Source organism: Martes martes, assembly GCF_963455335.1.
Source record: "Martes martes genome assembly, chromosome: 4".
NCBI classification, from domain to species: domain Eukaryota; kingdom Metazoa; phylum Chordata; class Mammalia; order Carnivora; family Mustelidae; genus Martes; species Martes martes.
In genome coordinates this window covers 57,900,822-57,928,135 of record NC_137891.1, presented here as the reverse complement: position 1 = coordinate 57,928,135, position 27,314 = coordinate 57,900,822, and the positions used below count along the sequence as shown (strand labels likewise).

At 37.3% G+C, this 27,314-nt stretch overlaps 1 protein-coding gene across 1 annotated transcript in view; it reads left to right on the top strand.

The window, feature by feature from the left end:
• Window positions 1-3,250: 3,250 nt before the first annotated feature.
• Window positions 3,251-27,314, top strand: part of CRISPLD1 (cysteine rich secretory protein LCCL domain containing 1) — a gene marked incomplete at both ends in the record, with an annotated part of 43,841 nt that continues 19,777 nt past the window's right edge. The window contains one exon of the mRNA XM_080802877.1: window positions 3,251-3,508. Within this exon, the coding sequence (XP_080659003.1) occupies window positions 3,251-3,508 (258 nt within the window). The remainder of the gene's footprint in view (window positions 3,509-27,314) is intronic.

Here is a 27,314-nt window from a genome sequence, read left to right as displayed (position 1 = left end):
AAGAATACTGTCACTTCTCTTCAGAACATTTCAGGCATATATATTAAACCAGATATGATAAGCTATGTTATCAAAATGTTGATATTTAATATAATGAATGTTTGAATCATTCTTCTACATAAAAATATGACCTGAAGTACCAAATTGGAAGCCAATGTAAATGCTGAGCCAAGGGATACAGTTTTGTTTTTTTTGTTTGTTTGTTTTTTTGGTCTGGAGAGTTTGGAAATAAAACCTTAAAAGCAAATCTTATTTTCTTTAATGTAAGCCTTTAGGTGTCTGATTTGTATATTGTGTGGAAAGGCTTATGATGGAAACATTCAAGAGTCAGTGCATTTAACTTTGGGTCCTTATCATCTTATTTCCCTTCTTCTCAGTTCAAATTCACTTTGAAAACGTTTCAAGTTCTGTTATTAATTTTAAGATTTTTTTATTTGATACTCAGCATACTTTTCAATGCTGCCTCAAAATTGTAGTTTCCAGGAGGAAAAGCCAATTTTCTGAACCCTGTGCAGAAGAGTTATAAATAACTGTTTGAAAAGTACAAGGCAACAGTCTTTTTGTGCTTAAACTGCTATGAAGTTGCAAAAATTACACCTATGAAAGTTGTATGTGCACCAAAATTTTTCACCTTCTGTGCCCTTCTGATAGGTGCTGTTTCCCTTTTGTTTATTGTGAGAGGAATCAAGGTCTCAAGTTCACTTGAGGCTTTAATGTCAGTCTTTAGGTTTCATAAAGTGTAATTGTATTGTGGAAATAGACAGGTAGCAGCTTGGGATGATCTGAGAGTTACTATCAAAATGTTTTACTTCATTTGATCATATGCTATATACTATAGCATTTAGAAATAAAGAATTAAAATTATGGCTTACTACAGAAGGGAAGCAAAGGTAAATGAATTAAATAATGCTTACTAATTGAAAAAAACTAATTATTTTCATACTCCAAATTATAACATGGACAACAGAGAAACCGGCACTCATTTCACTATCAAGTCTAGGGCTGGGTTTTGAATTCCTGTTAATATAGCACTGATGAATTAATGTAGGGGGCCCTTTATATATCAACTCCAAAAATATCTACATCCTTATAAATGAAAAAAAAAAAAAAACAAAAAACAAAACACTGCTCTGGTCACCTTGGGATGCGAATGCCACATATTTTATAGATCAAATGAGACTCTCAACTGTCAGACAATCCCAAATGACAGGTCATTACATCATTCTATGAAACCCCTTGTCCATCTGGTCATCATAAAGGTTTAAGGGAGCCAAAAAGGACAACAACTCAATTCTAGACACTGGGTCCTGGAAACAGAAGTGATATCCCGGAGAAAATAAGAGAAAAAGCCTTTCCTTCCCCATCCCGCTGCCCCCGCCCCCCGTAACATTCTGCATCTCCAGGATCTGAGGTGTTAACCCATCCCCACTCCTACTGCATGGTCTCTGGGGCGCCTCTTTTTCTGTAAGGGTTGTTAAAGTCATTGGAGCATCTCAGGAAGCAACTAGGAAGAAGACCTCTGGAAGCAGAGGAGCTGTGAGGGGCGGGAGGAGTTGGGGCCGTCCTCGCATACGCCTCCTACGGGGTCCTGATCCGCACGCCGGGCCTCTGAAGCCCAAAGTACGCCCACAAAGGCCAAGCGCCCAGGCTTCGCTGGGCTGGGGGAGAAGCAGGGCGGCTGCTCCCCGCTCCGCAGCAGGCAGCGGGCCAGACAGGGTAGAGGTGGGGGTGGGCGAGGAGGGGCGCTCACGTCACGTGCGCGCGCAGGGACCGCAATAAATGCCCGGGAGCTCGGGGGACCGGCGGAAGCGCTCGGCTCCTGGCTCTGCGCACAGCGGCTTCTCCGAGCGGGAGCGCGAAATCGCCGCGAGCCTTTGCCTCCCAGCCCGGCTCCTGTCCCCGCCCCTTGCTCCTGTGGAGAGCGCTCGGGGGAGCTCTGGCGCCCACCGTGGCTTAGCCGGGCGGCTCTCTTTCGGCCCGAATTTCAGGCTCTAACTTTGGAGCGCTTCGCCTGCTGCAGGTCCTGACGGAGCCGCGGAGGCCCAGGCTCGCGGCCACCCTCTTATCAGCGCCCTCGTCGCTCCAGGACGCGCCACGCCCCGGTCCTTCCCGACCCGACTCCGTGTGTGCGGTCGCGTGCACAGGCTGGGGCGGCTGTGGGAGGCCGGACGTGGTGCTCCGCTCCGGGATCTTACGGAACTTCACGCTGGAGAGGTAAGAGCATTTCTAAAACGCATCGCCGAGTCGTCAGGCTTCCACATTTTCCTATCTACCTTTTTCTTCTAAAACCCGTCTTAAAAAAAAAAAAAAAAAAGGAAAAAAAAGCCAACTTGTAGAGAGTGGGTGGACACGGAGAGTGAGGGGGCTGCTTCCAAAGTTGCAGCGATGGAGATCTGCGGGCGCTTGTGCTTCCAAGTGACTGTGGGTTTCACCTTCCCCTCCTCCTGTCGCGCGCTTTCCGTTTGGGTTAAGTGAAGAGCGCGCCTGCGGCGTGTGGGAGGAAAGGCTGAAGTTGCTGGTGAACTATTAGCTTTATCGGGTGCGGGCCACAGGTTGGGCACACACTTTCCAGGAAGTAATGATTGAATTCTTCTTGCCCTGCGCCTGGTAAGAGGAGATTCCTCCCAGACCATTCTTTGGCGTTAGTTTCATGGGCCTTCTAGATGTACCGGAGGATATATGTATGAATGACATTTTGAACTTTAAAACATTCACCTCAGTTTCAGCATGTTGTAGACATGTGTCTGAGTGTCTGAGAACTAGAGATGGGACACTAACATAAAACGATACCTTAAGACACAGAAACATGGACCCCTAGATTGGTAGAAAACACTGTAGATAGATAATATACTTTCCAGGCTGTATGCAATATATAGCCATTTAAATAAAGCCTTTCAAAAACTGATTTCAAGGTTGGGCTCTTCGGGCTAATTTTTCCATTTATTTTCGCCTCATGCATGTTATCTTGGTACATATAATTGTTTATTTTGTGAAAATAATGCATTGTGAAAAATCCCCTAGAGAAAAATGAATTGGAGATAGTTATTCCGAAAAATGCATGTCCTTTTGTTAGCATTATATAAACAAATCAAACTGGCACACTTCCTTTGTAACTTATTTTGCTTTTGTTATTAGAAAATTAATATCTGCCTCGATTTTCACCTTAATCACACCGCATGTCGTTATAGCCAAAAGGAGAGGAAGAACCTGTCTTGGAGATTTTCCCGGGGAAATCCTGAGATCATTCATTATGAAGTGTACCGCGCAGGAGTGGCTCAGAGTAACCACAGTGCTATTCATGGCTAGAGCAATTCCAGCCATGGTAGTTCCTAATGCTACTTTATTGGAGAAACTTTTGGAAAAGTACATGGATGAGGATGGTGAGTGGTGGATGGCCAAGCAGAGAGGGAAAAGGGCCATCACAGACAATGACATGCAGAGTATCTTGGACCTTCATAATAAATTACGAAGTCAGGTGTATCCAACAGCGTCTAATATGCAGTATATGGTAAGGACATTTTTCAAATGGTATGTACAAAAAATGTTTATTAATGCTTTTGGTCTTCCTGGTTAAATTCCCTCATGCTATTATTTAATCATTACCATTTGACCTGTATGAAATTAGAAAAAAAAAAAAAAAGGCAGATTTTCTTGGGGACTATCTTCATCTGCATATTCTTTTATCAGTGTTCCCTTTATTCTAAGAGTTCTTTGAATTTCAGAGTAGAATTGAATATCTTCAGATGCAATGTTCCTACTAAAAGCTCTACATTCTACCCTTACCGGGAAGACTCCTATACTGAAAATGCTCAACAGCTCACGCATTTGCTTTTAAGTGACTTCGTAGAACAATTGCTTTCTAATTCCTAACTGATGGAACTCATGAATGGTGGATCTGAAAAATCAGGGACCAATAACTTAAAGCAATTTTCTGGATTATTGATAACTTTCCAATGGGTCCTTGCTTCTTACCAATATGTAAATGACCCACGGTAAAGGGTATGTTTCTGTGGTTCTTTATGGGAAGCAGTGCTTTGGCAATTACTTTTTTTTCTTGTGGGTTTATTTGTGCACTTTGACATGTGAAAACAAGCCTGGACAAATATTTTTTTAAAAATGTGGTTTATCCATAATAACATTGTATTTATTTTTAGAGTAAAACAGCAAGTTTGGGAAACAAACTTACATTATTATTATTATTATTATTATTTATTATTATTTTTAGAAAGGTGGGGAGGGGCCAAGGGAGAGGGAGTAAGAGAATCTTAAGTGGGCTCCTTGCCCAGAGCGGAGCTGTACGCAGGGCTCGATCTCACGACTCTGAGATTATGACCAGAGTGGAAATCTAGAGTGGGACACTTAATTGACTGAGCCACCCAGGCAACCCACAAACTTACTTTTTAAAGGCTATTGGGATATTACTTATTAATGAATGTATTACTTTATATCTTAAATATGTAAAACATTTTCAAATATCTATTATACTAAAATTAGGAATGTACTAGCAAAAACTGGTAAGTAATTATTGGTGATAGCAATGCTTATAGAGTGAAAATTGGGAATTACATTTCTCCTTTGGATACATTGTAGGGTATAATTAATTTTAATGCATTCTAGTTTTCTTCTTTCTTCTTTTACATTAGTGCTGATGAGTATTCTCTAGGCAACTTTCATGACATATGGAAGTTTTAAGTTCACATTACCCGTTACAAAATGTAACATATTATTTTAATTTTCATTAGGAAAAAAAAAATTACCCTGAAGAAAGTAGGTAGCACTCAATAGAACTCATCAGAGGTTAAGAATCAGGGCCTGGCAATCAGGTGGTCTGGGTTTAAATTCTGGCACTGATACCCACTAGCTGTGTGACTTAGAGCAAATTAATTTCTTTCTACTTCTGTTCCCTCATGTCTAGCATGTGTACTCACTGCAGAGGGTTGTTGTGGGATTGAATGAGATAACCTATGTAAAATTTAGCTCATCAGGTATGTTTTAAGGTCTCAGTAAATGTGACTATGACTGAGAGTTAATTTTATGTCTCCCCATAGTGTTTAAATAAAATACCTGAGGAAATCGTTAGCTCTTTCCAAAATTCTGTGCAGTTTGTGACATCTGTAATGTCTCACATTTCGGCTTTTTGCGTATTTTAAAGCGTTTATCCAAAGTAAAATATTCTATGACTTCTTCATTTGTGAGCTTTAGAACAGCAAGAGCCAATTATGGAGCCTTTCCAAGTAGGCCACTTTATGCTTATTCCATGTGGATAGGCATTCCATTGCTTTATTTAAAATAAGGAAGAACTTGGGAGTTTGAACCCACAAAAAGAAACCTGAGAATATTTGTGTGTGTTTTAAGTAATATGGAAATAATGAAAGAACAGTTCTATGATTCGTTTTCATGTCTGACTTCCAAAGAAAATAACTGCCTATTGTATGATGTCTAGTCTGGTGTGTTTATATGGGTTTCTTTTTAGTTTCACTGGTTTCATTCTATCCTTGAAATGTAGATTTAGAAACCAGCCAGGGTTTATGTTGTGTTGCCCTTAGATACTATTAGCACTGGAACTGTGTCTTGGCCATTAATCGGCTGCAAAGAACTTCATTGCCCAGCTGTACTGGAACACATTTTCTAGAATACACATTTAAGGGGAAAGCCTAAAAGAACAATACTATTTTATGTGAAATATAGTTGACTTATGTATTACATAGTAATAGAAGTACAGATGTTGATCAACCTTGTGAAAATGTTATTTATTCACATAATTATTTGAAAGTGTACTTATTCTGAGAAAGCAAAATTAAAATTTGGCTTCAAGAGCTATTTCCTGTAAAGTCTGCCATACCCTAGAGGTGCCATCACTTCGTCTACTTGTGTGCTAGATGTCACATCACATTAAAAATGTGAACAGCCAGTAACCTTATTTACGCTTGGAGTTAATGTTAGTGTACTCGTTGTATTTGAACCTATGGCAACCAAACCACATCCACATTTACTAGCATCACATCCCTATCCCTACTCTTTTTTTTTTTTTTTAAGATTTTATTTATTTATTTGACAAACAGAGATCACAAGTAGGCAGAGCAGCAGGCAGAGAGAGAGGGAAGCAGCCTCCCTGCTGAGCAGGGAGCCCGATGTGGGGTTTGATCCCAGGACCCTGGGATCATGACCAGAGCCGAAGGCAGAGGCTTTAACCCACTGAGCCACTCAGGCGCCCCTTTATCCCTACTCTTATCCTCATTTAACTAATTGAGTTAAAAATTGACTCTGGAAGCCGCATCTTCCCTTGAAGAGCTTATAGGTTGTTTGAGAAGAAAGAATAGACACATTTGAAAATGTTAGAGTAAACAAGGGCATAAAATTCTCTGCAGAGGTGTGTGAATAATGCCAAGGGAGCACAGAGTAATGGAATATTCCTAACGGAGAGAGTTAATCGGTGGGAAAGGTGGGGTTTATGGTGTTCCTGGAAGGTGGTCAGGATCCTGAATTGGAGGACATAGCTCACCTAGAGGAAGAGAGACAGGCAGGTGGTGTTTCCATGGAACCTTCTAGAAGAGTAGGTTAAGGAAAGCACATACCTGGGGCAGAATCAGGAAGGCGAGAAATGAGTTATTCATTTTTGAAACCAGTGATGCTTGGAAAGGCCCCCTAGTTGGCTTTCTTTTTGAAAGCTCATAAATAAAAAAGTCTTACAAGTTTTTACTTCAGACAAGCACTTTAAAGAGAGAGGTTACCCACTTTTACTTCTGGGTAAGCTGAGAAACTAGAGCTCTTACATTACCAAAGGAAACTGTTGCTGGAAGAGGCAATGTATTTTTAGAGGAAAAAACACTAGCTTTGGCCCTCGATAGCAGCAGGTTCACATTTGCCTGTGCCGCTTACTGGTATGTGACCTCTGACAGTCAGCAACCCTTCAGGGCACTGCTTTTCTCAATGGTAAAATTGGTGTAAAGAATAAAACCACAAGCTGAAAGGAGATAAGACATTTGATATTGTTGCACATATGCTGTTTTTCAGGCCTTTCCTTTCCACGGGCTTTTCACCTTATTGTTTGGTTGTTTTATTTTTCTGGTTATTTCATCAATGCATTCTTTTTCCAGCTCGTCTTGTAAGACTTTGTTTCTTAGGTTTTTCCTTTTGGCCTTCTCCCTTCCTGTAAGATATTATCTACTCCTTTTACTTTAAATACCATCTGTGTATTGATGGTATATTGTCCATACCTAGTCTGTATCTCCATGTAACTGTCATCTCTTTGAGCTTCATTTTCATATTTCCAAAGGTCATCTCTGTGTGATATTACTCCACAGTTACTTCAACCTTAAGATGTCTGAAAAGAAAAGGAAAGCCTTACCCTTTTCCCTTTACCCTTGCCTGTGATCCTACTTCTTTTCCTGGATTCTTAGTGGATCTCAACAGCATCAGCTCAGTTTTCTGTAAGCAAAGCAAAACAAAACAAAACACCTCACAGAATAGAAAACTGGTCCCCTTCCCCCCAGCTCTTGCCATGCTGTCCTTCTTTCTTCCCACGTTCACATAACATGCACGCAAACATAGTTACATGCCGAATGCTGTAGATTCTGTCTCAGAAATGTCTTTTGAATTCATCTCTTCCAATTCATCCTAACCTTTGCTCATTATCTCACCTCAAGAGTGTACCACAGCTTCTGACCCAACAGACTATACCAGTCTGTTCCTACTTTATTTTTCACTTTAGTACACCTTCCTCATTGTTACTAAATCTCTCTTTTTCTTGAAACAAGTCTGTGGTGGTTACTCAGCTGTTTAAAACTTCTGTTAACTTCTGGATGCTCTCAAGTTGAAGCCCACTTTGATTAATGTTTAATAAAGGAGACACATCTTGTCAATTCTGCCTATGGCCCTCAACTCCATTGTGTATATCCTGATCTGTGTTCATATCGAACTATTTTCACTGTTCTCAAAGGTGGTTGTGCTTCCTCGTGTCTCTTTGCTCATCAGTTTCATCTCTGCCCCAAATGTCTGTGCTTCCTGTCTCCTCCACATAATCTCTTATTCAAGACTAAGCTCAAATATTGTCTTTCTGCAAAATTTTCTCTGGTGCACTCATCCCTCTGTCCTACTACTTCTGTGTTCCTAAAGTATTTCATTCAAACCTATTGAAAGTATAACAGTTTTGTTGCAATTAAATAGTTACATGTCTGTTTTCCCTTCCAAGACTTTAAATTTCTGGAAGGGTAAGCATCCTACCTTATTAATGTTTATAACCCTGTGCCTGATGCATAGACATGCTCAGTAAATATTTGTTGATTGAATATTGTTGGTGGTTCAACAAATCTGTTGAATGAAAGGATGGGTGGAAAAATAGAGGAGATTATCTGTGAGATAAATGTGAGGACAGGACAGGTAAGAAAGAGGAGTTAAAATAATAAAAGTTCTGGAAGGTAGGATAATCAGTAGCACTGGAGATACTGACATAGAAATTGGAAATGCTAGAGATGAAGGAATGAATGTTTCAAATAATTCAATATTTAAAATATTGGTAGTACATTAAAAATTATCCTGTAATATGGAACTACTGAGATAATAATAAATATATTCAAATGTTCTGGAATTCAAATACTAGAATGAGTTAATGAGCATTTACCTCTTGCTACAAATTTTTAACATAAAGCCTCTAAAACACTATAGAGTGACTGATCCCAAGTAGTTCACTGTGATGCAAAGTGTACCTAAGTCTAGAATGCGCTTTAGCAGCCAGACCACTTTACCTAAAAAAGAACACATGGGCCAATTATATGAGCCATTTTCTGGTATTACAACTATTTCCATGTCTTTTAAGGAACTGTTGACAGACACTCTGCTGGGCGGGTTGGTGGCTGTGCCTGCTTGTTCTCACCTCACATATAGGCAAAACTATGGGCAGAACCTTGGCATTGCACTTTTCCAAATGTAGAACAAAATACATCTGGATACCTCTGCTTTTGCTAGGAAACTGGAGGCCCTGAGCCAACCAACCAGTGGTACTTTTGGTCCATGGTGCATGTTGTAATAACCTGGTTCCAGTTTGTCACTTAGATTTTTTCTAAGGCCACATTTAACATGGGAAGTCAAGGTGTTATTGGTCTTGTTTTTTCCTGTACTTCAGTATAGCAGATAATCCTAGAAACGACATGAGACAACCTAGTCTGCTAAACAGGGTGAAGCTAGTCTGAGTTCTGCCCTATTTCAGTCTAACCTAAATCCAGACCTGAAAGAGTGATCTTTGTCTTGTGAGTTGCTCTTGTTTACTCTCATTAATCTGTATTTTCTGACATTATTTGCCACCTTTTACATATATCTAGAATAAATGCAGGTGATAAAATGATGACTTCATAACTCATTTACCCAAAGCTCCATGTTTACACATTTTTTATCTTGTTAAAAGTGGCAGGAATTCCCATCAACTAAGGTTTTGTTACAAGTCTTGATTCCAAAAGCAATTGTTTTCCCTGTGTATGTTGGTGCCTACTTGGTAATTTTCAAAAATTAAATGTTTGCATCTTTTATTGATATACAATATAATATTCATTCACTTAAAGGTACATGAAATATTTCTTGATTCAAAGAATATTATCATTATTTAAGTTATTAAGGCTTTTTATTCTGTGTTTAAAATAGCTTCTTTAGTTTTCCTAAAGCATTTTATCTTAATAGTATTATTTAGATCTAATGAAGTTATATATGGTTCTCGGTATCTTGGTCAACACAATTAAAAAAATTTCAAAACCGTAATTTGAATAAATAGTTATTGTTTTTTAAAGACAATGGCACTTACAATTAATGTATTTTTTTCAGAAGTTGCATTGTAAATGGCAATACCCATAGGAAGAAAGTGACATAACAGTTTTATATAATCTAGTTATTACCCTGGAGTTTTGGGAGATTAAAGATATCTCCTTAAATGTAAACAGCAAATCTAGGGTCTTAGAAAGGAAAGAGGAGAGAAGTACTTTGAAGAGAACGGAGCACTCAAAGCCAGAAAATGCCTCGAGATTTTGAAGTTGTTATTGTTATTTGCTCCTTCATTCAGCAGGTATTAGAGGTTTACTATACGGTAGGTGCCACTAGGACCCAGAAATAAACACAACAAACATTCTTCATTGTCTGGAATAGGTGTGAAGATCCTGAATCACCATACTCAGCCAAGGGCCCTTATACAGAGGGAGGATGGGAAGTAAGGTAGAAAAAGAGATTAGAAATTTAACTGAGAAGGACAGATTTAGATCATTGTAGAAACTCACTTTCAGGGCCGCCTGGGTGTCAGTCAGTTAAGCGTCTGCCTTCAGCTCAGGTCATGATCTCCGTCCTGGGATCAATCCCCACATAGGCTCCCTGCTCTGTGGGGAGCCTGCTTTTCCCCCTCTCTCTGCCTGCTTCTCCCACTGTTTGTGCTTTCTATCCCTCTGTCAAAAATAAAGAAAATCTTGAAAAAAAAAAAACTCACTTTCAGTCTGAGCAGTAAGAAACCAGTTGAACTGTGTGAACGGAGGTATAGTATGATTTTGTACTTATACAGAATCACCTGGGTTTTTTGAGAACAGAAGTTAGGTGGTACGAGGTGGGGCAAAAGTGTGAGCAGGGAGGCAAAGCTATTGCAGTAATCCATCTAACACTGATGACTGGTAGCCATGAGGGTGATGAGAAGTGGCAAGAGTGTGAATACACACTAAAATCCCTTTGTAATCGTAACATCAATCTTGAAAATTTCAAGGAAGCCTATTGCAAGACTAATGAAATTGCTTCGGTGAGCCAGGCAGCCAGTAGGCTGGGAGTTTCTGCCTTTGATGCAGGATGAAATCAATTCCTGGCTGCATTTTTTTGTAAATGGATGGTGTTCCTATCCTAGTTTAATACCAATGGTGAAGATTTTGTGTCTTTCAACTTGTAGTGACTTCCTAAATGGTTACAGAGATCCCAGAAGTCACCCAGTTACTTGACACATATTTTTTTTTTTAATTTTTTAAAACATATAATGTATTATTTGTTTCAGGAGTAAAGGTGTGTGAATCATCAGTCCTACACAATTCACAGCACTCACCATAGCACATACCCTCTCCAGTGTCCATTCCTCAGTCACCCTATCCCTCCCCCACTTCCCCTCTAGCAACCCTCAGTTTGTTTTGTGAAATTAAGAGTCTCTTTATGGTTTGTCTCCCTCTCTGGTTTCATCTTGTTTCATTTTTCCCTCCCTTCCCCTATGATCCTCTTTCTTGTTTCTCAAATTCCTCATAGCTTGATACCCATTTTGCCAACCAAATTCCAAGAGATTAGAGGAGGTGGAATCAACCTCTACCTCCTCACTAAGGATGCCACCTGTTTCCCCACATGGTTTTCTCTCTTCCAAAAAGCTAGTCCACTCTCCCACTCCCTCCATTAACAACAGAAGATGAGACCTTTGGCATGAGAAGCAGAACAGAATAGTGGCCTAGTTCTTGCCCAGTAACCACCACTTTCTTTATCATGAGGTATATCATTAGGATTTTATTTTATTTTGGAGTTAACAGATTTTGGATATGGTGTATGGCTGTGTAGTTTTTGCCTGAGGAACTAGAAGTACTGGAGTTGTGGTATTTTTAAGATAGGGAAGAATGTAGATAGATCAACTCTTGGTAGAGAAAGCTGAGGCTCAATTTTGGACACATTAAACTTAAGATTTAGCTTAAATATCCAAGTGAATTTGTCAAGTATGCAATTAGACAAGTGTGGTATAGTCTAATCTGGAACATAAAATTAGCATTTAATAACATTTATGGTATTTAAAGGCATGAAGAGAGAGAAGATCATTGAGGAAGTGAATATAGATAGAGATGTTTGAGAAGTGAGCCCTTAACACACTTTATGGTGTAGAGATAGAGAGGTGGGGAAAACAGCAAAGAAAATTGAAAATTAGGGGGAAAAAAACAATAACAACAGCAAAAAACCTGGGAACATGATGTTCTAGAAGCTAAATGAACAGAGGCAGAAATGGTGGTCAGCTATGTTAGATGTCGCTTATAAATAGATTAAGTAAAATGAAGAGTCTTGAATTTAACAATATGGAGGCCACACTGAAGAACTGACCGTTTAGGTGAAGTCGTAGTGGTCCAAGGGTAGGTGGGCAGAATGGGATGAAAAAAATGAGCATGCATGTTCATTCACTCATTCATCAAATATATGTGTTTCATTTTCTATGGGCCAGGTGGTATCTGCATTAACTCTTTTCTAACCAAAAATTTTCAACATGGTTTTAGAAGATGTAACTCAATTAGGGAACATATCTCACATTTATAATAACAGTCAAGAGGACAATGCAATTATTGAGTAATTATTGAGTATTTTTTTACCTTTACTGAATGCCTTCATTAAACACAAAATAACCATTTATAATGATTTATAATCATAATTGAATGATATTTAGGTCAAGAACATCCTTTGCTATTGTTTAGCTGTGTCCTCTTACAGTCTTTTTAGGAGTTTATACAACCAAATAATTATACATGATTTAAAATTTAAATTCTCATATTTGTAATGATTTTTGCTAATTCAATTAAAGCCAAATATTTATAAAACTGACCTATATGTCTTATATATTATTATGTACTATATATACATATATATATAATATCTAGTTCATTGGAAGAAAAAGTACAAATTCAAGTGGTAATGAATTGTCTAGTTCAAGTATTACAGTATGTCTAAGTAACGCTTTCCTTATTTTCCTATATATCTGTTGCCTTCAGAATTTTAGGAAGTTACAGAAAAACTTTTATATTGATTAAACCAATTTGTTATTGATGAACTTGTGTTTGAGAAAGCATTTAATTCAACAAGTCCTGATAGAGCATTTTTGTGTCAGGCAATGTTTTTGATGCTGGAGAGTACATCATTGTATAAAAAGTTTAACAAATTAATGAAAATAAGGAGAATGAGATGATAAAGAAGAATAGAATTGGAGCTAATCTTGTTGAGTAGTTAAGGAAGGCTTTTCTGAGCTGGTGGCTCTTGACGTGAGAGCTAAGTTATAAGAAGGAATAAGCTAAACAAAAATATAAAGATCTGAGCAGAAGGAATACTGGACACAAAGTCTCCAAGTCAGAAATGAGGTGGGGATTTTCAGGGGTCACAAAGAAGGCTAGTGTGACTGAACTTTATTCAGTAATGAGAGAAGTGTTAGAAAATGAGGTAGACTTAGAAGCATGGGCCAGAAGTCCTTTTGGATTATAGGTGAAGAGAAATTTGGATTTTATCCTGAGTGTAGTGAAAATCCATTGGAAAATTTCTTGCAAGGGATTGACCTGGCCTATTTCCATTTCAAAAATTATTCTGACTACATTATGGAGAGTGGTCTGAATGAGAGCTAAGGCTGAAAACAGAGAGATAGTTGGGAAGCCATTGCTATATTCTGGGTCTGAGAGGATGGTTACTGGGACCAGGATGATAGTGGTAAAGATGGAGAGAGGTGGGTGGCTCAAGGTATGATTTGATGGCATTGCCGATGGTTTGGTTAATAGCTTTAATGTGAAGTGTGAAGGATAAAGAGAAATCTGGGATGTTCATAGGTTTTGCTTAAGCACATTGATGGAGAGCTGAAATATTTTCTAAGAGGCAGACAGGAATAGGTGAGGAGGAAATCAGCAATTTCTTTTTGGCCCAGCTTCATTGTGATGCCAAATGTCATCTTCCCTTGGGTTTTAATGGTCAGTGGGGAGGTGGAACTAGAGATAAGAATGTGGAAATTATGTAGATGTTATTAGGAAGCATCTTAACTGACCAAACAAAATCATCCAACGAGAAGATTTTTATGAACAAGAGTTGAAGGCCTTGTATTGAGCGTTGGGGTCCCGCAATATATAGGGGTTGAACAGAGAGGAGCAACTAACAAAGAAAGCTGAGAAAAAGTGGTCAGCAAGATTGGAGGAAAAGACAGGATAGACTGGTATCTCAGAAGCCAGAAGAAAGTTCAACAAGGGGCAACTCAGTGTTTCAATATTGCCAAGAGGCTGAGTAAAATGAAGAACAAAAGCCAACAATGATTTTGTTAACATGGACGTTGTTGATGACCTTGATAAGATTAATTTCAATGAGGGGGGGTCTGACTGGAAGTCTTACTGAAGTGGGAAGAAGAGAATGGGAGGAGAGGTAGTAGAGAAGGAGAAGTTACCTCAAGTAATTCTTTAAGATGATGTTTCTATGAGGGAAATCAGAGAATGGAAACTACCTATTGCTAAAGGGGAATATGAGCTTTTTTCCATTTTTTTTTCCAGAGTATGTTTGTAGGTTAATAAAAAAGTTGAGAAAGCACTTGGCAATGGGAGGGAGAAAATACAGCTACAATGTCACTTCATTTATTGTAATAGGAAACACTGAGGCTGTAGGTGCAGAAGCAGACAGTTTGGTGTATTCAATGAAGAAAAGAGAAGAGAATTTTCATGTGGATGCTTCCATTTTTTTCCCCAGTGAAATTATAAAGCAAAGCCATCAACAGAGATTGAGAGGGCAGGAATGAAGGGTGTGAGGGTAAGACATTATGAGCTGGTAATTTCAAACATACTGCATATAGATCCATGTAGAATCAAATGTATGGGAGGTTTTGAGATGTTTTTAGATCATTTGGTTCATAATGCTTTAAGTTTAAATATCCAATAGATATAGAGGCATACTATATAGTATGTCAAGGTGTTTCCAAAAAACATGGAGATTTAAAGTGTTGATTCCTGCTCTGACTTGCCATAAGTCACATCACTCTTTTCCAGCCACTTTGTGTGATGTCATCTGCTTGACCTGTGAAGACAATTGACTAGGCAGCTTCTGGAGATGAGACAGACGTGATTAAAGGCATGTTAGTGGGGTTTGAGTTTTAAAGTATTCAGCTATTGTGTAATACCGATGAAGTACAGATACAGACCAAAAGTATGTTTGGGGTTCATATTGCCAACTGAATGCTAAATACAGATAATTGTATGGGAATTCCGAAAATTAAATTGTGGGACCAATCCAAATATGTTACTTGGAATAGTGGGTTACTAAAACTTACCGAAGATAAGAACCCGTAACGATGATCTGGTGTATCTTACTTTTTTTCTTTTAAGTAGTTCACAGAATCAATAAGGTGTAGTTAAGCTAACTAACCTCCAGTTTATAGCAGCATGTTTCTATATTGGCAGCTTATCAACCTCAGAAGCAAAATATGAATATGGATATAATCTATTTAGTAGGCCATGCTGTTTTATATTTTAAGTTTTTAATCAAAGAACATTTGGAGATCAGTCATCAGGAAATGAAGGATAGCAAGTGTTTTTCATTAGAAAAGACATTAGGTATGATTTGGGGAACAGGGTGTTATAGTCCAGCACTGCTCAAACTTGTAAGTGCTTATGAATCCCTTGGGAATCCTGTTAAAATACATATTTTGACTCAGTAAGTCTACATGGGCTTCAATATTCTGCAAGCTCCAAAGTGTTGTGGCAGCACTATCTGGGAACCTCAGTTTGAGTAGACTCTAGGCCCCATGAAGGATGTGAAACACTGACTCTGGAATTCAGATTCTTTCTTTTTCCCCTCCTGAACTATGACATTCACCATCTTCCTTTTTATAAGGTAGCAGCTGCAACTACTAATACAAGACAACAGAAACTCCTTTTCACTCTTTTTAGAAGTACTTAGAAACCAAAAAGATGAAGGCATTTGAACGGTAAACCCCCCAAATACCTAATGTTTATATCAGTCTACTTGGAGAAATGGAAAATGAAATCTTAAAATTAGGTAATGGCACAGTTCTGCAGGATAGTGACAAGAGAGGTGTAGTCTGTGATAGGATAAACAATAAAGGGCATATATGAGTGAGGACGGAGGAAGTGGAATTTCAAATTGGGCAAGTATGGAGGGGCAACTAGATAAAAAGGATAATGAGCTATTAGATAAGACCCAGAAATGAGCACAAGAGTTCCCATTCATAGACTTTCCCATGTATGTTGTTGTATCTCAGACAATATAAAGCTAATCCTGCAAAGGAGGCAATCCCATAAAGGTACTGAGAGTAAAACATACAACTGTGTATTATATTTTCTCAAGACATGGTAGATCCATATCTGAAATGTTGAATGATTGACTGTCTATGGTGAGATCAGATGTTGTCCAGAGTAGGGAAGCCAAAGCCCTAGACGTATTGAGGGGCTGTGACTCTAGACTGAGGTGGAATAAAGGCATCAGAACTTCTGTCTAGAAAAAGAGAGTAGAGAGGTCTGTTCACCAAGAGATCAGTGAACACAAAAAACTAAACAAATAAAAAGCATCACTCTTCCACAGGAACATCTATGCCGTGGTTCCATATACCTTGGGTTTTTGGATGCTGTACAGATCTTGCCAAGACTGATGAACTCTGCACATGTTAGAATGCCTTATGCCCTCCGTGTTTCTCTCTAATGAATTTCTTCTCTTCCTTAAGAATCTGCTTGTATCTAAACCCTTCCATACGGAGTTAGGTGTACCACCACATACTTCCCTGGCTCCCATAGCATTTCATATCTGCCTCTGCCCCAGGTATTTGCATCTTGCCTCTTTCTCAAACCTTCCATTCCTTTATGGGAAGGGCCTGTGCTTTAGTAATTTTTGCATTTCCCAGCTGAGTGGCTGATAGATACTCTGTGCTCAATTCATGCTAGTTAGAGTGGAAAAAAATAGGATGAATAAATAAAAAATGAAAAGATGATTAGGTTTCAACAACAGTTTTAAGATGGGTAGGATGCAAAAGGATTTGGTTAATTCTGTTCTGACAAGAAAATGCTCTTAAAAATTATAAAAACATTGTTTGTAATGAAGTATTGTATTTATGTTTTACTTTATAATTTTAAGTGCAGTTGCATTTTGGTTAGGTAAAATCATTTTTTAAAAATCATTCTTAAATAAGCATAATAGTGACTAAATTGGCATTGGATTTCAGTGACTTTGAGAGTTCCATTGGTTTATGGACAGCTGTGTCGCATGAAGTGAGGATGGCTATACCCCTCAGCAAGTAGGGATACTCTTTCAGGAGATAAAGGGATCAGAGTGGGAAGACTTTTGCAGAAGAGCAAAAGAGATGTTTTTGAGATGTAAATCACAATATGGTAATAAGTACATATTAATATATTTTAAAGTATACATAAATCTGAAAGAATTTCAGAGTAAAGCAGTAATCAGGAAAGGCTTCTTAGAAGAGGTATGTTTTGAAATAGTATTTGGAAGAAGTTCTAGTCATTGTATGGTGGGGAGTCTAGAAGAGAGCATTTGGATGATGAGAACCTTCTTAGTAAAGGGGTTGATATGAGAATATGTGAATAGTTGATTTGAAGGCAAGGACATGGCAGCCATGATCTGTACAAATTGAGGGTTGTAGAAGAGGGGGGTGGTGGAGGGATGTGGTAACTGGGTGATGGGCATTAAGGAAGGCATGTGATGTGATGAACACTGGGTGTTATGTGCAGTTGATGAATCATTGAACACTACATCAGAAACTAATGATGTACTTTATGTTGGCTAATTTAATTAGAAAAAAAAAGGAAGCGATCCAAGCCTCTTAAATGGAGATATTTGAGGATGTATTTTTTTCTACATATAATGAAAAGAACCTTGTTCAAGTGCAAATCAGACTGGAGCAGCACAACCCTATTCATCATTCTATTCATATCCAAAAAAGAAAAAAAAATAAGAAGAAACATTTCCTTTGACATAATCTGGCAGTATTCATTTGATTTTTGTAAGTGAACTTATTACAATGGATTTCTAAACTTGAGGTTTATGACCATTTTTAAAATTATTCCTGTATGTACTTGTGTATGTCATATATATATGTATATATATACATATATATATATATACACATATATATGTGTGTATATATGTATATATACTTAAGTAGTTGGGAGCTTCAGTGGAAATACCATCTTAGAAATTTAATAGGAAAAAAGGTCTTTAGGTTTGAAAGTTTATTGTTAATAGACTCAAAGCAAAGCTAGGAATAACTTACCCTAAACTTTGTATAGTTAATATTGTGTTAAATCTGAATTGTAGGGGATTATTTACTTTTCCATCGGGACTTTAGATGGCAACAATTGATTATCTTGTGTTTCAATCATTCAAAATCTTGGATTTGAATTTCTTCCTTAGTCACATGAGTATCCTCAGTGTTCCATTACAAGGCTATGCAAATCACAGCAGATTAAGCAGATGTTTAAAGGAACATGGAAATAAGAGAACATTTATTAAGAGCTAATAGGTATCAGGTAATATGATAGGCAGTTTGCTAATATAAATTCTGTGAGCTATTTTTATTCTCAAATATTATTTTTTAGCAGGAAACAAATGCTTCAATAACAAGAGTTCACCAGGAAAAAAAAAAAGTGGTCTACATGCAGAGTTGGACAGGGCTGAAGTGAGCCATAAAGGATGGAGTGCACCCAGGCTTGAATGGTGAAGGCGCAGCCTGGTGAGGACTATTGCCTGGAAGTAGGGCTGTGTGATAGGGCACTGTCATTATCACAGTGAGGCAGAGGATTCAAAGGGGATGAATAGAATTGGTGCTACAGACTTAAATTCACCTCACACCCTCTGACTTCCTGTTTGTGTCTCCCGTTAGCACAAGTCCAGGGCTCAAGAGAGCCTGAAGTAAATTAGTACGTAGGATTGCGCCTTTTGAGACATAGATACTAGCACTTAGGGACCGAGGATGGCTTTGTGGAAAAAAATGAAAAATATTAAATGTGGTATTCTTCCTCAGATTTTCAGATAAGGACTTTTGAAAACCATATTTCTTAAAATCATCATCTTAGTCATTGTTTAATTATTGTAGAGGAAAAAGCTAAAGACATCCCTAAAGGACACCTAAAAACCTGATTGCTGTCGTTATTAAACTAGCTCTAGTTTCCTTAACAGCTAAGGAAGATGGGAAACCATGTTTACGTTTCTCCTGTTGACTGCTGAGAAGCAAAACAATTTGTCATTCTTGCAATAGGACTTGTTTTTTTTTTTTAAAGATTTTATTTCTTTATTTGACAGAGAGATAGCACAAGTAAGCAGAGCAGTGGGCAGAGGGAGAGGGGGAAGCAGGCTCCCCGCTGAACAGAGAGCCTGCTGCAGTGCTTGATCCCAGAACCCTGGGATCATGACCCTAGCTGAAGGCAGACGCTTAACCGACTGAGCCACCCAGGTGCCCCGTAATAGGACTTCTTAGTGAAAAGTTAACACAGAATTCTCACTATGAGAACAATGAGCAACTTACTATAGCAGTTTCATTAAAACTATGTAAACATAATCATTTAAATGTTTCTGGTGTTAGCGTTTGGTTTAAATTGAAGTTACGGTGCTAAATTATAAGTTTTGGTTTCCATGTGTCCATCAACTTTTTCTTTTACTAATTTGCCTAAGAAGAAGTTGTTCATTTGTTAACCCATGTCTTTCTTTCTGAAAACTAGAAAAGCATCCCTAAGTACAATAAATAAAAGCAATTAATATTTCATTTACTTTCGAGGTGCCTGGGTGGCTCAGTCAGTTAAGGGTCTGCCTTCGGCTCATATCATGATCCCAGGGTTCTGGGATTCAGTCCCACATCAGGCTCCCTGCCCTGCTCAGCAGGGAGTCTGCTTCTCCCTCTACCCCTCCCCCCTACCCATGAGCTCTCTCTTTCATATTCTCTCTTTCTCAAGTAAATAAATAAATAAAATCTTAAAATAATAAGAAATATTTACTTTCCAAACCCAAGTTATATTGAAATAATTGAAATATAAAATATAAACTAATGCATAAGTAGATATTGTAGAGTGATTTATTATGAGAGTTTATCTTTGCTATCATATATTTTTCTAGTGTTGACTATCTAAACTTTATGAACTATAGATAAATTAAAACACAGGTGTTATCACTTATAAATTGGCCCGATGCTATAAATGGAGACCTAAAGAACTAACTAATAGATGGTACTTTTTTTTTTAATAGATTTTATTTATTTTAGAGAGAGAAAGAGAAAGATGGAGGAGAAACAGACTCCCTGCTAAAGCAGGGAGTCTGACGTGGGGCTTGATCCTGGGACCCTGGGATCATGACCTGAACCAAAGGCAGATGCTTCACCAACTGAGCCACCTAAGCACCCCTGATTGATGGTACTTTTGAAGTTACTAAAGGATTTCCTTAAATACTAAAGTCTCCTCAAACATCTAGAACATAGTCTTGAAGATTATCAACTACTCCTAATAAAAGTAAGGAAGGCATCATCACCTTGGATTAATCACTAAGTTAATACAAAGATATGACATTTCCAAAAATAATCCAGGTTCAGCTTTTTAGAGGCTTACCTTCTGTTTAGCATAGGTACATTATGAATACCTGTCAATTTGAGTTTACATCATACGTGTATATTTGAGGCAGAGAACTTAGGTCCTGTGTCTTAGGCTGCTTAACTGACTGAATCATCCAGGTTCCCCCAGAATCTGCGTTTTAAAAAAGATCTGGTGATTTACAAACTCTTTAAAATTTCAGGAAGTCTGCTGTTGAGGGTCTCTGTTGATTAGGTGGGGGGGGGGGGGATATAAGTGAGATAGTTAAGCTATGACCAGACTTGGGAGGTCGTTGGCAGTGAACTGAGATGAATCAGTAGACATTTCTATGTAAGGATGGTGTTGAATTAGTGAATCTGATGTCTCACAAGGAAAATCTTCCCCACATCATGCATTCACTATCTCTATTGAATATCGAAACTATGGGTTTATTGAAATCATCTTGTGTGTTTATCCACACATTAAATTTCCATTTCAAATATATTTCAGTTTTAAGGAAATGAAGAGACAATTCCCTAAATTGCAGGTTGCTACTTTTTTAAGGTTTTAAGGCCTTGTTTTAGAGTGTTTTAAGTAGAATACTGCCCCATCTGTCTCATATTTCTGTAACTTCCAGGAGACTCTCAGAAGTGCATTGCCCAGAGCTAATGCTACTTTCTCAGTACCTGGCCTCTATGCACAGTAACACAGGTGTTCCCTTTGAAATCTGAGCCTTGTACATTTTCCCTGTCACTACAAAGTCTTTTCAAGACAGGTGAAGCACAGTAGTTAAACACCTGAGGTAATTTCCAAGTTGTAAGGAATGTGTTACTGCAGATTTCCATAGTGCTTTTTATACCAGATGACTTTATCACAAAAAACATCATACATTCTTTCAGCATTGATCGACTTGCTTATTATTTATTTCACTGATGTCAGTTTCTTCATTGTAATTCTGAATAATACTACCAACAGGGAGCAGAGAAGGTGCCTTAAAAAATTTATGATGAAGCATTATATTTGGAATTTAAATCTGAAATATCATGAACTGTCAAATGTGTGACTTACATAGAATAACAGATTCTGTTTTGAAGGTCAGCTTATTGCTATGGAGAGGATCATGTTGACAACTTATCCTGTCAGACTTTTGGATTCCCTTTTTTGATTCAAATAGGAGGACACAGCAGTGATTTGGGGAAGGATTTAGTTTTGACACATGATGGATAATTTATAAACCCGTTTTTCCAGAAGTGAAGGCACAGCAAGAATTATCTTTTATACATGGTATTTAGAAAGACATAATTTTTTATGTCTTTGGTTTTCTTCAACAACTTCTACATTCATGAACTGGCTAAAAATCCTTGTTCCTTTTAGCTGTGCAGAAAAGTTACATGTGTGTTACATGTACATTAAATTTTAGAAGTCCATAAAATTATATCAGTTTTACAAAAATGTTAGCTGGCTGAAAATTCCCTTTCCTTTTGGTGGTGCAGAAAAATTACACGTAGAAGTCTATGTCTTATTTCAAATGTTTTATCATTGTGTTTTTGGGATGAAGCTGGAGGGAGCCTGGTTTTAACTTCTTACGGAGAATATACCCTTATCATATTCAATTAAGTTTCAGTTTATCTGTTTTGGACAATATTAAAACTTCCTTTAATAGAGATGATTTGGAAATAATTGAGCTCTTTTCTAGACTCATAATTGGAAGATCTGAAACCTTTTTGATTTTGCAGTCTTATAAGTCACAGTACAGCTTTAATTCTTTTTTCAATTTACGTGTGTTGGTATATAATGTTATATTAGTTTCAGGTGCACAACAGCCATTTGACAATTCTATATGTTAGGCAGTGCTTAGGATATAAGTATAGTTACCCTCTGTTACTACACAATATTATGGTTTTATTAAGTGCATTCTCTATGCTGTACTTTTCATCTCTGTAACTTACTTCTTTATAATTGGAAGTTTGTATCTTAATCCTTTCAGCTATTTTGCCCATCTCTCTGCCCCACCTTTTTTCCCTCTGGCAACTACTAGTTTGTTCTCTGCCTTTCAGTCTGTTTCTGTTTGTTTAGATTCCACATATACATGAAATCTTATGGTATTTTTCTTTATTCGGGTTATTTCACTTAACATAATCATCCATGTTATTGCAAATGAAAAGATCTCATTCTTTTTTATGGCTGAGTAATATTCCATTGTAGTGTAAAAACATATCTTCCTTATTCATTTATTGATAGACATTTGGGTTGTTTCCATATCTTGAATATTGTAAATAATGCAGCAGTGAACATAAGGGTAGATATATCTTTTTGAATTCATGCTTTTGTTTTCTTTGGCTAAATACTCAGTAGTGGAATTACTGGATTATATGATACTTCTATTTTTATTTTTTTGAGGAAACTCATTATTGTTTTTCACAGTGGTTGCACCAATTTGTATTCCTACCAACAGTGCAGGGGGGTTCCTTCTTTTCCACATCCTCTCCAACATTTGTTATTTCTTTTCTTTCTTTCTTTTTTTTTTTTTTTTGTGCTAACCATTCCGATTGGTGTGATATCTCATTGTTGTTTCAATGTGCATTCCCTGATGATTAGTGATGTTGAGCAATTTTTCATATTTCTGCTGCCATCTGTACGTCTCCTTTGGAAAAAGGCGTATTCAAGTCCTCTGCCCATCTTTTAATCGCAAAACAGCTTTTGTTTCTTAGTTAGAAATGCCCTTAATTGTCATCAGAAAGATTATTTTACAGTTTCTAAGTTCTTGTGGGATTCTATAAATAATACGGAGCATTCTATAAGAATGCAAGTGCAAAATAATAGGCTTTTAAAGCTGAAAGAAATTGAAGAGACTTATTCTATCTTCCTATTGTTACAGATAAGGAAACAGAAACCAAACCTGACATCATCAAGAGACAAATTTGGGAGTTCATAATTTAAATAAGAAAGAAAACTATTCCAGGGTATATCATGTATTTTAATTACCCATCAAAGTACTTTGAGCAAATGCAAGAGTATTTTTAGTCTGTCTATGTAAGAGAATGAGAGGAAAATTTATGACTGATGACCTTATTTACATATGTCCAAAAGCACTAGGGAAAGGGTGTTTCCAATCCCATTGAAAGTTATCATGCTGGGTGCCTGGGTGGCTCAGTTAAGTCTGTTTCTGCCTTTGCCTCTGCCTTTGGCTCAGGTCATGATCTCAGGGTCCTGGGATCGAGTCCCGCATTGGGCTCTCTGCTCAGCAAGGAGCCTGCTTCCTTCTCTCTCTCTTTCTCTCTCTCTCTCTCTCTGCCTGCCTCTCTGCCTACTTGTGATCTCTCTCTCTCTGTCAAATAAACAAATAAAATCTTAAAAAAAAAAGAAAATTATCATGCTATGATTATTTCTGACAGCCATTGACTGCTCATGACTGAGGTAGGTTTGGAGATATAAGGGTGGTATTTCAGGTCAGGTATGCAGATATATATATATGTCTCAAAACAAGAATGTTTGTGAAATTCCTTTTGTCAAAACTTATTGCAAATGCTAAGATAATTTTTAAAAATAATTTCATCATGCTATTTCTAGTTTTTAATGGTAGGAAGTAGACCAGAGCTCTAGCCTAGACTGGACTTTCAACATAATTGCCTTTTCAGACTACTGTGTTTTCATAATATTGTTACTTTGCCAGAAAGCAATACAGATTTTTAAAAGTCCATATTAAATCTCAAATTGTAGGGGTGCCTGGGTGGCTCAGTGGGTTAAAGCCTCTGCCTTCGGCTCGGGTCATGATCCCAGGGTCCTGGGGTGGAGCCCCACATCAGGCTCTCTGCTCAGCGGGGAGCCTGCTTCCTCCTCTCTCTCTGCCTGTCTCTCTGCCTACCTTTGATCTCTGTCAAATAAATAAATAAAATCTTTAAAAAAATTGCAAATTGTATCATGGACTGATATTTACCATTTGATTAGGTTACCTAACATGATAGTCAAAGACCAATTTTGTCTTTTGCATTCATCTTGGAAATCCATTAAAACTGTATCAATTTTGCAAAAAAGTATAATGAGTTAGTACATTATTCCTATACATTGAGATATTCTTTTCATTTGTTAGGTAATTACAACATTAATTATGTTTTCCAGTTGTTCTGGAAAAAGTTTATCTTCTCTATTTAAAGACATTTTTCTCAGCATGTCTTTGAAAAGACCTATTGTAGTTTTATACACTTAGGTAGACTTGTAAGATGTTAGAAAATCTTAGAAACCTATTTCTTCCTACTTAGAGTGATATTTAATAATTACAAAATTATGTGTTTCTAGTCAGTAATTTCCATGTACATTAAAAGGTGTCAGACCATTTAAAGACTGGTCAATTTAAAATGTCTTTACCATATTTTCTTTATTGTGCTCGCTTCGGCAGCACATATACCATATTTTCTTTATTGGTGAATCTGACTCTATAAAACTACTTTACTTTAGTGTCACCAAGGGTGTTCTCTTTGGTAGACTCTATCATGATACATTTCCCAGGACATGAATTTTCAAATTTTAATAATCTGGAAAAAGTTATAAATTTACTGTGGTCAAGAAGATATATTTGAGAATACTTAATCATTCTTAAGAGAAAAAACTATTCTCAGTATCAAAGAGAAAGGAAAGGTAATATCACTAATGACAACTTTTGCCTAATGTACAGTGATAGAAGTTACTCATAACCTACTGATATTAACTCTGGTAAAAACTACAACCTTGAATGATTTCCAGCTGTAATCACTTATTATTAGAGCAGGATTGCAGCTCTTCTGGTAGGAATATGAATTATATATGTTTAGTCATGTTTCACAGAGGATAACAGTCAATGAAGTTTTCTGTACATGTCTAGATGTCCAGTTTCTACCAGTATAATATTTTAGTACTGAAACAACTTTGTATTTCTAGGCTTACTTTTGAAAGTCCTTTGTTAACATTTAGGATTTCTCATACAGTCACACACATACACATAAATCCTCCCTGTTGAACTGGCTTTAAAAGTAGTGTTGGAGACAAAGAATTTTGTAGTATTCTAAATCTTCTTTTTAGTAATAAAACTTCATTGAAGAATTCACTGTCATCTAAGAAGGAATAGCTTACAGATAAAATTGGAAAATAGAGTAGTTTTCTTTCTACACACCTCAAGTACCCATTTTATAAAGAAATGGTAATTTTAAGTGTGGTTTGGCTTTAAATTCGTGCTGGGTGAATAGTTCAGAGAGGGGAAAAAATGTCCATCAGGGCATCTTGATTTTATTTACAAACTTGAACTTAAATAGAATGTGTAGAGACTAACTTAAATTTAAATGGGATGGGTATGAATTATTGGTGGTCTTAAAACATGTAATATAATGTTGTGGCATTAAAAATACACATCCCATACTACTTTCACAGTATTTCTTCTAGGACAGCTATATTGTCATTAAGTTTTTTCAAAAAGTCCTCTTGATTTGTATTATTGAACTTTACCTAAACATCTATGCTTGATTACATCCTTTAAATAGATAATTTCTTTAAAAATTAACACTAATTAATATTTATTAAATATTAATAGTAAATTTTAGTTACATGCTCCTCTGCTTCAGTTCTTATATTAAAATAATGTGTCCTTATTTTAGCATTACTATAGTTCATTTGATATGGTTCCCCCCTTATTTTTAGTGCATTACCTAGAAAACTTGCCATGCCGTAAAAAAACAGCTTATCGATAGTACATATTCACTAATTGAATTTTTTAGCCATTGAAGGGACCTGAGTTATCTTCTGTTTCTCATTTTGCAAATAAGAAAACTTAGCCTAAAGCATTTGAATGGTACGTTTTAAATTATTTTATTTTAATTTCTATGCAACAGATATGTAAGCAGCCTTTTGCAATATAACATTTGTGAATTTGTGAATTTGGAACTGATTGTTTATCCTCTTTAAAAAGCATCCATCTTCGGGGCGCCTGTGTGGCTCAGTGGGTTAAAGCCTCTGTTTTCGGCTCAGGTCATGATCTTAGGGTCCTGGGATCAAGCCCTGCAATGGGCTCCCTGCTCAGTGGGGAGCCTGCTTCCCCCTCTCTCTCTGCCTGCCTCTCTGCCTACTTGTGCTCTCTCTCTCTCTGTCAAATAAATAAATAAAATCTTAAAAAAAAATCCATCCTCAATTTCATCAGAAAAACTAACATTTGAGATTGTAGACTCATGTATAAAACAAGAGTAGACTGGCCTTGAATAGGGTCCCATTGTCTCTTTTTAAGGGCTTAGTTGGGTGGTTCATACTTGGATCTCTCAAATGTTTGTTTGCAGTGACCTGGACTTGCAAACTGACAGCCTCATACCTGTCAGTATGAGGTAGGAAAATCAAACAACTGAAATTCCTCTTGCTCTCTGTGTGTATGGTAGGGCAAAGGGAGAGGGAAAGAGAAATCCAAGGAGACTCCAAGCTAAGTGTAGAGCCTGGGGCTGGATCTCAGAACCCTGAGAGCAGGACCCGAGATCACCACCCTGACCAAGAGTCAAATGTTTAACTGCCTATGCCGCCTAGGTGCCCCAAAATGTGTGTCTTAAAAGAGAAAGAACTGACTGAATAGAGGCTGTGTTTCCTAACTTAGCCTGAGAAGTCTCACGTTGTCCTTCTATGTGTTAGAAGGGAGTTACTATATACTGGCTAATTGAATATAATAATTTAAAAAAGGGGGGGTTACTATGCAGCTCAAATTGAAGGGAAGGGGGAGGGAGTTCAACTCCACCTTTGTGGGGAAGATTGTTTTAAAATCACTACAATGGCTTCAAGCCATTATTTAATTTATTTATTATTATTTTTTTAATTTTTTTGGGCTTTTTTCCTAGTGTGCTTTCTTTGGCCTGCAGTCACGACTAGGTTTCTTCCACCCTTTAAAAGTCAAAGCAAGCAAACATATTCATACCCTAGAACCTGACAGGTTACTTTTTTTTTTTTTTTTTTAGCTTTTGCACATCTCTCTTTTTCCTTTCTGAAGTCTTAACAAAGTAACACACACTTGCTTTCTTCACTTTCTCCTTCCTG